Genomic DNA, 15,013 nt, shown 5'->3' on the forward strand with positions numbered 1-15,013 from the left:
TGGTAAGCAAAACAAATCGGTTATCAAGCAGGAAAGGTCTTGAGAACTTGTTAATCGCTTTGGAGGGCCTTATGGCCTTTGCCTGAACAATGGTTTCTCTACAGACGTTGGTAAGTCACTTTAAGCCTGAGTTTATTTGATCTGAGTAATCATGATACTTATTAAAGAACACTTTGTTTCTCGTACTGACAGGTGTGTTCAGCGCTCTACGCAATTTTGTGGTCTGCAGCATTGGTATCTACCGGTATGTATTCGCTGTTGATCTGTGCTTTATTTCCAGTTTTATTAACCCTGAAAAAACTAATCATGCGTTGTTTCGCAAAAGAAATCAGTATGTAGACATATATTTTGCCAAGTGTTAAGCGTTTATTTTAACGTATTTTCCATTGTTTTCTGATGATGGACAAAGCTTTAGCTGCCATAGTTCATTTCCATTTGTGAAAAACCTTAGAGGGAAGTTTTTTCCAGAGTGTATTTTTTCCAATTTAGGTCTTTCAGTAAAATGAAACAAGAATACGGATCCTGGCAGAATAGAAAGTGAACGAACTATTATTTCGAACAGTAATGTGTCTGTAAAGTTTTATTTTTTATTATGAGCTCAAAGATCGAAAATTATTTCTTAGAACTAGCTGTGAAAAAAGACCTTTGACCTATACGTTTTTATGAACGAAGTTTGGTAGCTTAACTTTTAAGAAACCTCTACACGATCAATATACTGATGAGATAAAAGTCGCAATTTTTTGATATTGCAAAATGTTGATTTTTTTTTTCATGTTGATGAACTTAAACTGCCATTGTGCATTGGCGTTAAAGACATTTCGTACTTTAACATTAAGATTTTTTTTTATGAAAAGAGTCATTCAAAGCGAGCTAAAAATATGGCGCCATTATTTAATGAAAATTAAAGTTCAAAAGGATTGTTTTTCTTCTCATTTTGCGTAATGTAAAATGACAGATATTTTATTGAAGATAAAAATAAGTGACTTGAGTACAGGTGCAAACAGTTTACCAAGGATGTGTCAGATTGGAAATTTGTCCGAACGATTATTGAAATTGGCGTCTGGGGATTTTTTGCAGGACTTGTCGGTGTTTGCTTAAAATGACTTTTGGAATAAACTCTCCTCGTATCTAAAAGTAAGAAAAAACTTTTAATGCAGAAACAGCTGTACTGTGTTCGTGAATTGTTTTGTTGAAGCTGTGAGACGGCCTTTGATAAAAACAGCATATTCTGCTTTGTTTTTACACCAGTTAATAAAAGACAATTAAGGTTTTTTGTATTTGTTTTGAAATTTGGCTCTCCCGTGCAGGTGAAAGCTATCTTACTAAATTGTTACGACATGCTATCAATCAGAGTGAAAAAGATGATAAAACGTTTTAAGACTGAATCGCGTTTTTTTTGTTTTGTTTTTTGAGGCATTCAGATTCGGTATTTGCTTCATCTTAATGTATAAAAAGCGAGTTTTAAATCATCATAGTAAAACATTTTTTCGAGAGAATTCTGAAAAACAATTTTTAAGTGATTTGAACCATCCCTTGAAATTGACACCCAGTGTGCTGACGATAAAAACAAACCAAAAGATGCAAGATAATCTTGACAATAGACGGACAAGAAATTCAACTAAAATTATGTTAAGGCGGGGGTTCACATGAAAGCCTTTTTCTCACCGTTTAATGTGGGTTTAATGCGAATATCTCGTTAGCGTTTCAAGCAATCCAAAAACTCTATGCTCATCTCACAAATATATGTTCTGTGGTGTTTTTGGTGAATTTTGAGAATATTTGGGAGGAGATAGTTTTTCTCAAAGGAGTTGTAAAATTTGGAAAAATAAGAAATATTGAAGATTTAGTATGATTCAAAATTAGAATTTGAAGTTTAAAATTAGAAGATAGACACCAAAACAGTTCCCTGACAACCTGGAGTGCTCTTGCGTGGGGGTCAACTGTTTGGTGGTGTTTCAGAAACAATTTTCTTTCTCCTTAAGTTTCTTTAAACCTCCTAAAATTTCACTCAAATTCATGTGTACCCCCGCCTTAAACGTGTTATAGAACCAAATCTTCCGAAAATTATAATAACAATGAACAAAGACTCCGAATGCAATCACACAAGTTGCTTCTATCTTCCAGCCCAGCACGTTGTTTGAAATAACGTACTGCGTTTCTCTTTAATTGTGTCACGTCCAGTGAACATGTATGATACAGGGTTTGCGTCAGCATCGTAAAAGTCATGGGTTAAAAATCCGTTGAATACTGATTTTTTTAAGGGTACGAGGATTTCATTCTCTTTCATTCGCAGTTCTCATTTGTGCATAATAATATTTTTTTTTTACATGTTAACAATAGTCACAATTAGAAATGTTTTACCTGTGACGTTTTAATAACCACTTGTGGAGAAGCTTGTGAACAAGAAAAGAAGAGACCCAATTAATACTTTTTAGAAAGTTTGCGATGGCCGATTTGACACACATGACAATTGCGTTAACTCAGACGTTATGGAACATGCTCAGCTTACTCTATTCGAAATAATTTTCTTTAATGCGGCCTTATCTGCCTACAATGCCTACAATTTTCCCAATAATGCTGTGACCCGAAGTAATTATCTACTATAATTATTGACACTCCCAAAACCCTCTCTGCATTACATGGACGATTTTAGTCGCTTCCACACTGATGTTTTGGTTCATGACTGCAATCCTCGATATATTACAGAGAGAGAACAAAAGGATTTAGGAGGGTCAGTAATTATTGTCATATATCAAGGCGTTTATCACGTCACATTAATCTCGTATCCGCTTTCAGCGTGATTAGAAACGTGTTGAAAACAATGCTACACCCTTATCTCTGATAAGTGGTCATACGATCTTATTCGTCTCCAATCGAAGAGTAGCCGCATGTGCATTCCGTGTACCTATTTTAAAAAAAATGCCGGAATGATAAAGAGTTGGGCATCTACATCACGTACAACTTGAATGATTGGCAACTGATATGATGATTAATCTTAAGATTCTCACTTAGATTGTTGCCAGATACTACTGTGTTATAGACCATTCACAGCCTCTCTATTTGCGCCCTGCGTTTTCACTCACTTCACTTGTGACGATATTTCTTTCACGTTCTCTTAGTGTTGGAAAAATGTTGTAAACAGCCCATCCGTATAAACATGATCCGGCTTGCGTAGGAATGATTCAGCTTGCGTACTATTTAAATACGAAACAATTATAATTTGTCTTATTCTGCAGATTTGAACTCTATCTATACGAACGCGGATCATTACTGGGACTTCGATCTTCCAGGCAACATCGTCGACGACAAAACCTCCCAGCAAGGCTCGGTCTACGGTAACGTCGTGGCCGAGCGTTCTCTTACGGGAACAGGACTACGCGTACTGGAAGGTGCCGAAATTACTCTCAAACCTGCATTTGGGGTTGGATGTCCTGTAGATCCAACGCAATGCACTAACGGTCTCACTGTCTCTGTGTTTATCAAAGTAACTGCCACAGCATCTCAACTTGAAGATTATAAGTATGTGTTCGGAAATATCAACACACCAGATTTTCTGCAAATTACGGGATATAAAGGATTCGTGGTTGGTGTTAAATCAAATAAATTTAAGATATTTGTTGTCAGCGACACTTACGTTTGCAAATGCGGCGTCTTGGATGTCAAGAGGAACACTTGGTCTCACCTGGTATTCAGTTGGAAGGACCCTGCATTAGAAGATGGCGGTCTTGAAGTCTTCCGTGACGATTACAGAGTAAGCCCGAGGCACGGTATAGATTGTGATCTTAACTCAGAAAGTCGCACTGTTCTGTTACAACAAATTACACTTGGATCTCGTACACAGCAGCTATCGATTACTGCGGGATTCGACAATTTAGCAATTTGGTACGATAGCCTCAACTTCGAACGCAATACCCTCATTGCTCCTTGGCTCTACGTAAAAGGTAAACTTTGTTGTTTGTTTCTTATTTTTGTAGAAAATAATTACAGTAAGTTTAGAATGTCAGTTTAGGGCATAATAAAACAAGAGAAAACAAAGCCAATAAAATCTTTAATATAATTTTCCAACCAAGTTCAGCCGGTTTTAGGATGAGAAATACACAAGTTAGAGATATTTCTGGCCCCCAGTGGATGTGTCGAGAAAACATCCTACGCTATCCACTGTATAGTGATTTATCCAGGGGATAGCGTCATCCATGGGGGGGGGGGGGTGGGGGTGTGAGTGACGGGGATTATCGGAGGATTTTGGGGGGCTTTAAATTTTCGATTCCGGGATTCTTCCTTTCAAGCATTCCTTCAAAGTCGCTAAATTAGATAACAATATGAAATAACACGCAAACTGCGGTGATAAACATTGCGAACAAACGCCATGTTGGAAAAAACTATACCTTTTTACTTGACGTCTCGTTTGCTTCTACATACATCTTCAGAAGTGACCGTTGAAATGGAAGTAACACCTTAATTGTTAAATTTGTTAGTTGTTACTTCCATTTCAACAGTCACTTTTGAAGATGCATGTAGAAGCAAACGAAACGTCAAGTTAAAAGGTGATTTTTTTGGGTCTTGTTTTTTGCCCCAATTCGATCATCCCCGTCACTTGAAATCCCGAGTACCCCCCTGGGCGCTTCTGATCTGTTTGCCCTAAAGATTCCTGTAACACATAAAATGTATTTGCAGATAACAGTGCAATATCGATTGATGCGTACATGGATGTTGTACTTATGGACCTACCTTGGAATAACGATTTAGCAATTGAAGGGTCTAACAAGTACAACAACTTAGTGGATGAGTTTACAAGCCAGGTAGGTTTTCCATTTGCTTCGTGTGTGCTTTGTCAATTGTACGTGGCTCTTTCTTTCGCCAACATGGGGTATTTTTTGAGATGATTGTATCACTTGGGCATTTCTACATCAGTTTTTTATGCATATGTCCTGTTATTGATGATAAATTTCGTCATAACATTGTCAAAGTTTACAATAACAAAAAGCCAAAACTGATTTTAAAACGAAGGAAAGAAATGCACGAGGTAGATGCGATTGCCGTACGGCCGCAGAATCTAAATTTCGTCGCTGAATCACATTCACAGGCTCGTAAATTAAAAGTTTGGTAAGAATACCTCCAGAAATACAAGAAAAAATTCCAATTGTTCAACTAACCTTTAATCCAGTAAAAAGTGTTCACAAAAAGGTCCGCTAAAACGCGGTTCACCTTCTTAATTTCAATGACATCACACATTCCTGCTCAACGCCGATTTTCAGGTCTGACTCTTTAATAAAAATCCTTATCTTTTCGCTGTCAGGTTGTAATGGTTTCTTAAGTTGTAACCGATAAATTTTAGATGATTTCCTCATTGAAGACTTTTAGTTTGTGGTGTAATTCTCGCCTCATCAAGAATACAACGCTAAATCAGTGTTGAAAAGTTTGACAAAACCTTCGCTGATTGCGTCATCAAAAAGTTTCATGCGTCTGTACTCTAATTGACAGTAAAAGTTAGCCAATCAGTACGCGAGAATTCGCTCAGTTATTGTAAAAAATCCAATCGCGACATATTATCCAATCGCGTGCGGTCGTTCGTGCCTTGAACTGGCTTCCTTCAGGTTGAAATTAAGAAAGTCGTTTCAATTCTTAATTGATGACTTTATTGCCTATTTCATAAATCCTTTACTTGCCGAGCTTTTTCGGTCAAGACCCCGCCCCGCTTGGTCAATAAGCCACATATCTGGGAGGGGAAGACACCTCTCATTTCCTCTTTCCCGCGTTTCGAATATTCTAACCCAACTTAAAGACGAGTTTTTGCTGACAAGGCTTAAGCGGTGTCATTGCGCACCAAGCAGCTACTGGCGTCTTGCGAAGGTGTGATGTAAAATGTTTGGCTTTTCTTACTATAATTATCGTCCGTGCTCACTGCCCAAGCGTCATGTGGGATCGATCTCAAGAACTGTCTAACGCCCGGCTCTCTCTCTTCCGATGAAAGATAGAGTTTCTCGGATGATGAACAGCGGCACATGGTAGCACTCCTTGAACAATTCTTACAAATAAGAACCATTGTATTAGGGGTATACCAAAAAAATATTCTTAGCCTGGAGATTATCTTTTTTTAGTTATATTAAAAGAAGTATTTGTCAACTCATAATATATGTTTAATAGCTTTTGTTTGAGTTTAACTCAAAGAGACAAACCCGACTTTCTCTCAATTAGATTAACAACTTAAACGACTCCGTCAATGGAAATATTTTGAAAGCTGAAATATCTAGTTTCAGGTAAGCTTGAAATAATGAACGATGTTTTAAGTGATTAGTCAACATGTTATGTGACTTTGCAGTTTGAACACAAATGTCCCTTTCACAACTCTTGGGATTCTAATTTAAAAGAAGTATGATTGCTTTTTTCAACAGCTTTTTCAAACTATACTAAGTAAGAACCGGTGTATCTTTCGTCCGCATTTTTATTAAAGAAGAAGAAAATGAGTTCTTAGTAGGAAGCACCGTCACTTTTAAACTACGTAACTCTAACGATTTTTACCAGAGGATGTTCAAATTGTTGGCTGACAATTCAGACAAGCTGAAATTGAAATTCCTACGCCACAATATATGAAGCACAAAAAGGGATTCTGATTCCATTGCAACATTTGTGACTTAATTATTTCTGAAGCTTGCCTTGTTAGTCGTTTTGCATTAAATGGGCTATGACACGCAATTTCAGGCAATTTTGGCACAGACCAACTGGTCATAGAATTAACTGACATATCACATTAACGGCTTAAAACTGTTGAAGAACTCAAAAGAAACAATGAAAAGCCAAAAAGGGGCCTGGATGGGCAAAATTCGAGAAGTTTTTAAAAAACGGATTGCGTTCGGTTAAATTCAAGTTTGTCTCAATTTGTATGAAAGTGTCAGTTACAATGCTCGAAAATCAACTTTGTTTGTCGTGTGGCCGTGATTTTGCCAATAAAAGACTTTTACTCTGCCAATTTGAAGTTTAAAGCTCTTAAATAACGAAAATAAATAGAATTACCTCAAATACCGCGACAAAGCCCCTTAAAGCTACCAGGATGTAAAAACAGTTTTGGCGTATCATTACGTTTTGCCGCGTGACAGGCATAGTCCGATCAGATGCAACACCGAAGAACGTTCGGGATAATCCATCCATATGACATATAACTTTCTGCCAGTAAATGAAAACGCGCGTGTCGTTTTCTATCCCTTCACGAAGAATAAAAATAATTTTAATCTCTTGCAGACAAATGGATGATGGCAATGTAACCGCTAGGATGTACTTCAGGTTCGATAGGAGTTCTTGGGAAACCCTACTGCAGTTACAGGAAACCTTTGAAAATGGAACATTGTTAAACTCAAGCATCGAGATTCTCAACTGTTCAGCTTCTGACGATGGTGAGTTTGAAGTTGTTCTGTAAGGTGGTGGTAACCTCAGCAAAACTATTATTACTTGAATGTGTTTTAAAAAATATCGAGTCAGGGCGATTTCTCGTTTTGGATTTTTTCGTGGCAATGTATGGGCCATTCCATTTTATATCCACCTCCCCCCCAAAGATGAGATTTTCTGAAGGGGCATTGAAAGTCATTTCTAAGGGGAAGCTCGGTCGGCATTCCTTGATCTTTCGAATATTCCTGAGGGGATTAGAGAAAAGTTGGCTTTTTTCCTGGAGGGATTTTGAAAAATCGGGTTATTTCTGAAAGGAGGGGTGAGGGTATCATGTCAGCACTTTGATCTTTTTTTTTTCTTAGGGGGTAAATTTTGACTTACCTCATCAAGAGAAGGGTGTGGATGAAAAACGAAATGGCCCTATGTGCAGGATTTCCTACGAGCATCCTGTAATTTTTATAAGGGTGTCCTTGCCAAATAAATTTTGCTACATAAAACCATAAAGCAGTTTACGCGAGTTAAAATAATTTAAAATTTTAAGCTTTTAATTTTTTTTAACTTCAACTCAAGGTTTTTATGCTAGATATTGCATTGCTTCAAATTATTTCACGGCGACGAGAATCACGGAAATGCACAGGTTACCCAGTTTGTTCATGTGCGTCGCTCATTAATTATTGCGAAAATTGTATAGAAATTTTACGGTTTCGATCATTTTAGAAGAAAAATAAGCGATAGGAAAATAGAACGACGTCTCGATGACGCCATGTCATCATTATTAGGCTAAAATTATAATACGGAGTTCAGGCTTACATAGTGATCTAGGGTGTGATAATATATTAAGATTTTAAATAAACAGTTTAGCATGCACAGAATCTGATTGCGTGTTAAGTTTCGGCTTTATGTTTCTAATAAAGAGCATTTCGTAAATTAAACAGTCCAACTTCGTGCGGCATTTCTTTAAACAGAAAACTGGTCTTGTACATTGTAGACTTGCAGCTGGTGGTCTTCTTTTAAATGTTGGCCAATCGCAGAATATTTATGTTCAGCGATGCGTTGAAAAAGATGTCGGGATGTGAACCCAACATAGGGCCGAATCGCACTAGCGGACGAGTTTTAAATGTCATAACATTTTTGACAAGTCAGAGACATTTTGAAGAAAACAAAAGGTGTAATTATTAGTACAATAGGTCTGCACGTACTACCACAGGGGGCCCAGACAAACTGTTTGTGTATGGCCTGTGCACATTTACATTTTTATAGAGAATCTATGGAATTTACCGAATGGTTTGTAGAATTGCATAAAATGGTGCAAAACATTAACAAATTTGTGCTGAATAAATGTTAAGTTTCCTACCTTTTGTGTAGTGTCGTTCTTTTGGCTCGAAATGGCGAATTTGAGTCGATTGAAGGGTATTTTGCTTTCGCTGTTTACTATACATCTAATTATATGGAAAGGGTGGAAACTCCAACAGCTCCAAAGTAGAACACTTCCAGCGCCGAGCCGATTTTCGACCTGATAATCCCATCGCACAGCTTTCAAACTACGCACCAGAAAAGAGGAAGGCTTGACGAATCTTCTCGTATCATTTGATCGAAAATTTATCCAAACGGTCCGGAACAAGCCCTCAAACGAAAACGGGTATCCAAAATTTTTAAGCCGTCCGAATGCGTAGCACCAATTTGTGGTGCCGAAGGGAAACGCTATTCCCCAGCCTCTTTGTGATTGGATACAATTGAACAATGGTCGTTCAAGATTTTGTTTCGTGGATAGGGAGGCAAAGGCAAAACCAATACTCAATAGTATAGGGAGTGATGTCAATTGTGCGACACAACCTAAGGTCCCTCGCGCAAAATATGGCAATATTGACGGCGATGCCGAAAGCGATGCATTATCATTTAAATATACGTCGTTGTAACTTCTATGCGTCGAAGTAAAAGGAGTGCACCGTTGACGTCTGTTTATTTACTTCCAAATACACTCTTTCCGAAGCACCGCTCCCACAAACAATGAAAACCTTTTTCCCTTGCTTTAGCAGTCAACTGTTGTTAGCCTTCGCCACAAAAGATTTCCCTGTTCCTCCCTCTCCAGTTACGAGAATATTGTGCCCAGCTTCGGCTATGTGTAGGATTTCAGATTGTTCAGAAGTTAATTAGGTTTCGAACCTATAAAATGAGGACTATTTCGGTGATTGCAGCCATAAATGTTTAAAACATCAAAAACAGAAAGAAAAATAAAGGAACTTAAACACGAATACCTTGCCATATTCGTATGTCCCGAAAAAAATCCCACTTTTCCGCAAACTCGCGATCGCCTGCGATCGCACGAAAGTCGTGATGGAACTTCGCGGGGTTTTCCCAATCAGCCGGACCTTGACATAAGAATAGCAAATCACAACAACGGTTTTGCACGAGAGTTTCACATGTGGGTGTATAGTTTTGGAATCTCTGTAAAACAACTAGGTGAAATGACTAAAGTCTGATATTTTTTAGGGCTGTAAAATATTTTTTCGTTGAAAAATGAACGCTGACTTTTATTTGAAGCTAGCTAGCTTTAAAAATGAACTCATACCGACTAGATGTAGGTACTTACTCGTTTTTTAAGTCAGTATGAATATTTCATAATTACTTCGCCGCACTGACAAGTTACAACGACGCATATTTAAATGATAATGCATCGCTTTCGGCATCGCCGTCAATATTGCCATATTTTGCGCGAGGGACCTTAGGTTGTGTCGCACAATTGATATCACTCCCTATACTATTGAGTATTGGTTTTGCCTTTGCCTCCCTATCCACGAAACAAAATCTTGAACGACCATTGTTCAATTGTATCCAATCACAAAGAGGCTGGGGAATAGCGTTTCCCTTCGGCACCACAAATTGGTGCTACGCATTCGGACGGCTTAAAAATTTTGGATACCCGTTTTCGTTTGAGGGCTTGTTCCGGACCGTTTGGATAAATTTTCGATCAAATGATACGAGAAGATTCGTCAAGCCTTCCTCTTTTCTGGTGCGTAGTTTGAAAGCTGTGCGATGGGATTATCAGGTCGAAAATCGGCTCGGCGCTGGAAGTGTTCTACTTTGGAGCTGTTGGAGTTTCCACCCTTTCCATATAATTAGATGTATAGTAAACAGCGAAAGCAAAATACCCTTCAATCGACTCAAATTCGCCATTTCGAGCCAAAAGAACGACACTACACAAAAGGTAGGAAACTTAACATTTATTCAGCACAAATTTGTTAATGTTTTGCACCATTTTACGCAATTCTTCAAACCATTCGGTAAATTCCATAGATTCTCTATAAAAATGTAAATGTGCACAGGCCATACACAAACAGTTTGTCTGGGCCCCCTGTGGTACTACTGGCATCCCTATACATTTCTCTGCACGGCCGTCTTGGGCAAACATCAAATATGCAGTACAACGCGGTAAAAAAATCTAAAACAATTCGCATGTAAAGTACGCGTGCTCTCATGCAGTAGAATAATGAGTCGTCTCAAGATAACTTTTTCTTTTCTCATTCTTACATTTAGCCGAAACACTTCACTTATAAATATGCTTTGCCTCTCGCGAAAAGATTTTGCGGCTGGATTATGATAGTGAGAGCCACATCACAGTGCATACTATCCCAACAATTTTTGAGTGCATGTTGTTTTTCGGTGCAATTTGGGCCAAACACAATAGTCAATCAACAACGTATTGTTATCTGGCATTACGAGGGGCATGGGAATGCGACTTGTCATGAATTGTCCTGCCTCCAGGCAGGACAACGGCCCCTTTGATGATTTGTCCGTTTTGACAAAATTTGCCCTTGTGCAACAAGTCGTTCGCACTTGTTTTTGCAATTGTTTGACAAAATCTATCGCGCGTGCAACGCGGACCAATCATAAGACAACTGCTTCTTTGTTTTCCTGAAATGTTGGACAAGTTCTAGGTCTCAAAAAACGCAATCGCACTTGTTTTCTGTAACAAGTGACACGTTAATGATGAAATCTATCAAATGTTACAAAAATTGTCCGCTAGTGCGATTCGGCCCATAATCTGCATCACACAGATTACATGAGAATTTGTAGACAACGCAATGCTGATTTATAAGGGGAGGCTTGGCTTCTACCACTTTGATGTCATCCATAATTTTCTTGCTTGTAAACACTGGCTGCAGGTCGCTTCCGATTTTCTTGTTGAGGTCGTTAAGATTACGCCGTAAAGCGTCAGCCGATTTCTGATCTTTAAACGGCACAATAATTCTGATGGGCTTGTCTTGCTGGATTTCTTCCGGTGGTCTTGCTTGATCTTGTGTGCGAATAAAGCTGTTGATGGTTGATGCAATTAAGCTGGTAGGATACTTTAATTTGAGAAACATTGATCTTAAGTTGTTGCATTCATTGGCAAAAACATCTGGGGATGATGAGAGACGTTGTGCACGAATTAGCATTGTTTTCAGGAGTGAGGTTTTGTACTTATTGTCAACGTGACTTTGATAGTGCAGTAAGAGGCCTTTGTTTGTTGATTTTCTGTGGACGCGTGTTACTAGCCGATTTCCTGTAATTTCAATTTCCATTCCAACGAAGGGTAGCTTGTTGTTAGTTGCTGTTTTCATCGTAAAGCTGATTGAAGGGTGGGCTTCATTCAACGTTGTTAAAAATGCTTCAGCAGATGGAAGGTCGGGTACCGTGGCTAAGGTGTCATCCACGTACCTTCTATAGAAAGCGGGCATCTTTCCCTCGCTTTTCAGCCTTTCCTCGATTGAACACATGACAACATTCGCCATAAGTGGACCCAAGGGTGAGTCCATTGCAACTCCTTCAACTTTTGGCCTGGAAAAGAAATTTTTTTCCAACTGTTATGAATAGCCTTTAAGATATACGTTAAAACCGTTTCGGTTAAAAAAGGGTTAAGAGGTTGGGTCTGTTAGGCTACGAAAATTCATATATTTTGGTTTGAAGCGGGGTTAGACGTTCGTGCTCTGGACGGCACTTGCATCCTACGCAAAATTCCAGTAGGTACTCTAAAAGTGGACGTAATAAAACGCCATCTGCTTTTATTTAAACGATTTTTAAAGTCCAAGGTGGCACAAGACAATGTAATTTAAAGTACAGAGTTAGACTTAAGGTCGGGACACACTAGGCGACAAGTCGCTCTGTGTGTGCTGCTTCAAAACAAGTCGCTGCGACAAGGCGTTTGTTCAGTACACAAACAGCGAATTTGGAAGAGTGGGAATGCGAACTAGTTTTCCAATCCAATATGGTGAAAATACATGACGCTCTCTCATTGGTTAATTTATATTTTGTCGCAGCGATTTGTTGCAGACGTGTACACACGCTGCGATAACGCGGCTATCGCTCATTTTGTCGCTGCGATGTGTCGCACGAATTCAAACCAGTTTGAATTCGTGGGACACATCGCAGCGACAAAATTCTGTCGCAAGAATGCACCATGTCACACGCGGCAATGTCGCCGCGACGTGTCGCCGCGACGTGTCGCCTAGTGTGTCCCGACCTTTACGAACTCTGTTACATGAAATAGCCCAACAAGCTTTTGATATCGTCGCACTGGTATACAGAGGTACTTACTTTGCATACTGTTTAAGTTGCGTAGCTTGATCTCAATTAAGCTATTACTAGATCTCGTTGACATGAAACCATATAGTGTTACTCTCTTGGATCCAACCAATCACTAGTGTTAATTAATGAGCTAATTAATTGATTTATTTATTTATTTGTTTGTTTTTTATTTATTCATTTATTTATTTATTCATTCATTCATTTATTTATTTATTTATTTATTTATTTATTTATTTATTTATTTATTTATTTATTTATCTGTTTGTTTGTTTATGTGTTTTTTATTTCAGACTTCTGCCATGTTCCCAGACATAAATGGCCGGCTGGCGGAGGTAGTAATAGGCTACGACTCTATTACAATCACCTCCCAATAAGAGAAACCGGGATTCTTTTCGGCTACACGGTGATCGCTCGCGAACTGGGCACCTTCTCCTGGAAAGTAACATGGCCACGACCAAATCTCGACTCAACTATATATTCGGACATTAGTAATCTCAAGCCATTCACAAATTACACTGTACGCATATTTCCTTACAGTTTGCTTGGGCACAGACTTGGAAGCAAGCCTAAAGTTTATCAAACTAAGGAGGCAGGTACGAAATGCAGAGAACCATTTTTCGAATTCATTCTTTAATCGATGCTCTTTAAATTAATCTCCACTTAGGATTTTTCGTTGCTCTTGTTTACTTCAACTTGCACCTGTTTTATAAAGTAGAGGGAGCTGATCTCGCTTTCCTGAAAAAAATCCCGAATGGTGGTGTCGTGTTTTATTGTCCCAGCAAAAAGAGCTCCGCCAAAGCATCAAATACATACTTTATATATGCGTGGTAATTAAATCCCAGGAGGAACAGTATACATAAATATCCTTTTCTGCATATTTATGCAAATGTTTAGATTCACTTTCCAGTTGTAAAGCCGAGGCAATATATAAAGTTCAAAAACCTAGACGGAATGTTTGAAACAAAAAGTGTTTCTTGGTCAACATGTTTACTGTTGATTCTCTCGTTTCGCTTTTTTTCTCGTTCATAGGGCCAAGTGCTGCTCCAAACATCACAAGCCTTTTCAACACCAGTTCGACCAGTCTGTTTGTGACCTGGCTTCACAATATTCCACCAGAGATGTATAACGGTATATTGATTGGTTACCGGGTGGGTTGGTCTCGTACGACCATCGACGGCGAAGTTTCAGGGCATGAGAATGTCGGAGTTAAAGCAGAAAGCTTCAACATAACCGGCTTAAAGATATATCAGAAATACAGCGTTTACGTGGCTGGAAGAACGAATGGCGGAGTAGGAGCTAAAAATTATAGGGACGTCAAGACAAATGAAGATGGTGAGGAGTTATCCAATGTTGTACTTTCCACTTTTTAAGGAAGATAGCTAGTTGAGAATTTGATCCTAGTTCCTACCTTTATTCTCGTAATGTTTCATTGTTTTGTTGTTTTGATAATTGAACGTTAATTGCAAAAACGTCATATTTGAGAGAAGGATGGAAAATCAGAAATGAAAAACCTAAATTATAGCTCAACTAAAGTAAAGCGCGCGTTCTAATTGGTTAATTTAGCGTCTACTATTTGCCAATGGGTGCACGCTGACGTATGCCTTCATCCTGAGCGCGCGCGCTGATCTGATGCGACATGGCACAAGAAAGTGCCACTACTTCACGATTTTTTATATGTTTTCTCGATTTTTCTGTTAACTTAAAAAACTAAACATAAGAAAAACCATTTCTCCATAATGCTGCAAGACTTTGAGGTATAATGCAAGTTTGAAATAATTCAAAAAATTGTTTGTTTGTTTGTTTTTACTTTTAGGTTTTCGTCAGCGTTTACGCGAACACCACACGCAATTGTTTAAAAAAGCGCGCGCACGTTTACCTCAAAGAAACTGTAACAAATCGCCAAAAAATTGTGCTATAAAACAAATGATAAACGTCACAGCGTGCACAATCGAGTTACAGATGCACTTGGGAGGTTTGCCAAGCATTCAAGGAGCTAGAGTCTCCCTCGGCTATCGCCTCGGGCGACTCTTACGCTTCTTTCGTGCTTAGCAACCTCCCGCTTGCATCT

At 38.6% G+C, this 15,013-nt stretch overlaps 2 protein-coding genes across 2 annotated transcripts in view; both read left to right on the forward strand.

Annotated features, from left to right (window-relative positions):
* Positions 1–14,315, forward strand: LOC144635464 (uncharacterized). The gene is made up of 8 exons (XM_078494567.1): positions 1–110; positions 193–244; positions 3,237–3,941; positions 4,675–4,799; positions 6,196–6,257; positions 7,237–7,388; positions 13,236–13,538; positions 13,975–14,315. Exons 1-8 carry the CDS (start codon positions 90–92, stop codon positions 14,313–14,315), a joined length of 1,761 nt encoding a protein of 586 aa, XP_078350693.1. The 5' UTR covers positions 1–89.
* Positions 14,166–15,013, forward strand: part of LOC144634533 (polycystin-1-like protein 2) — a 27,011-nt gene continuing 26,163 nt past the window's right edge. The window contains 1 exon segment of the mRNA XM_078493510.1: positions 14,166–14,277. The gene's annotated coding sequence lies outside the window, so the exon portion shown is untranslated.

This window comes from Oculina patagonica, chromosome 13 (assembly GCF_052425735.1).
Source record: "Oculina patagonica isolate OP01 chromosome 13, crgOcupat, whole genome shotgun sequence".
Lineage (NCBI taxonomy): Eukaryota > Metazoa > Cnidaria > Anthozoa > Scleractinia > Oculinidae > Oculina > Oculina patagonica.

Coding starts and splice junctions, on each gene's coding strand:
- LOC144635464 (XM_078494567.1), top strand. CDS start 90: ATGGTTTCTCTACAGACGTTG. Junction 3,942..4,674: donor TCCTTGGCTCTACGTAAAAG/GTAAACTTTGTT, acceptor ATGTATTTGCAG/ATAACAGTGCAATATCGATT. Junction 7,389..13,235: donor CTGTTCAGCTTCTGACGATG/GTGAGTTTGAAG, acceptor TTTTTATTTCAG/ACTTCTGCCATGTTCCCAGA.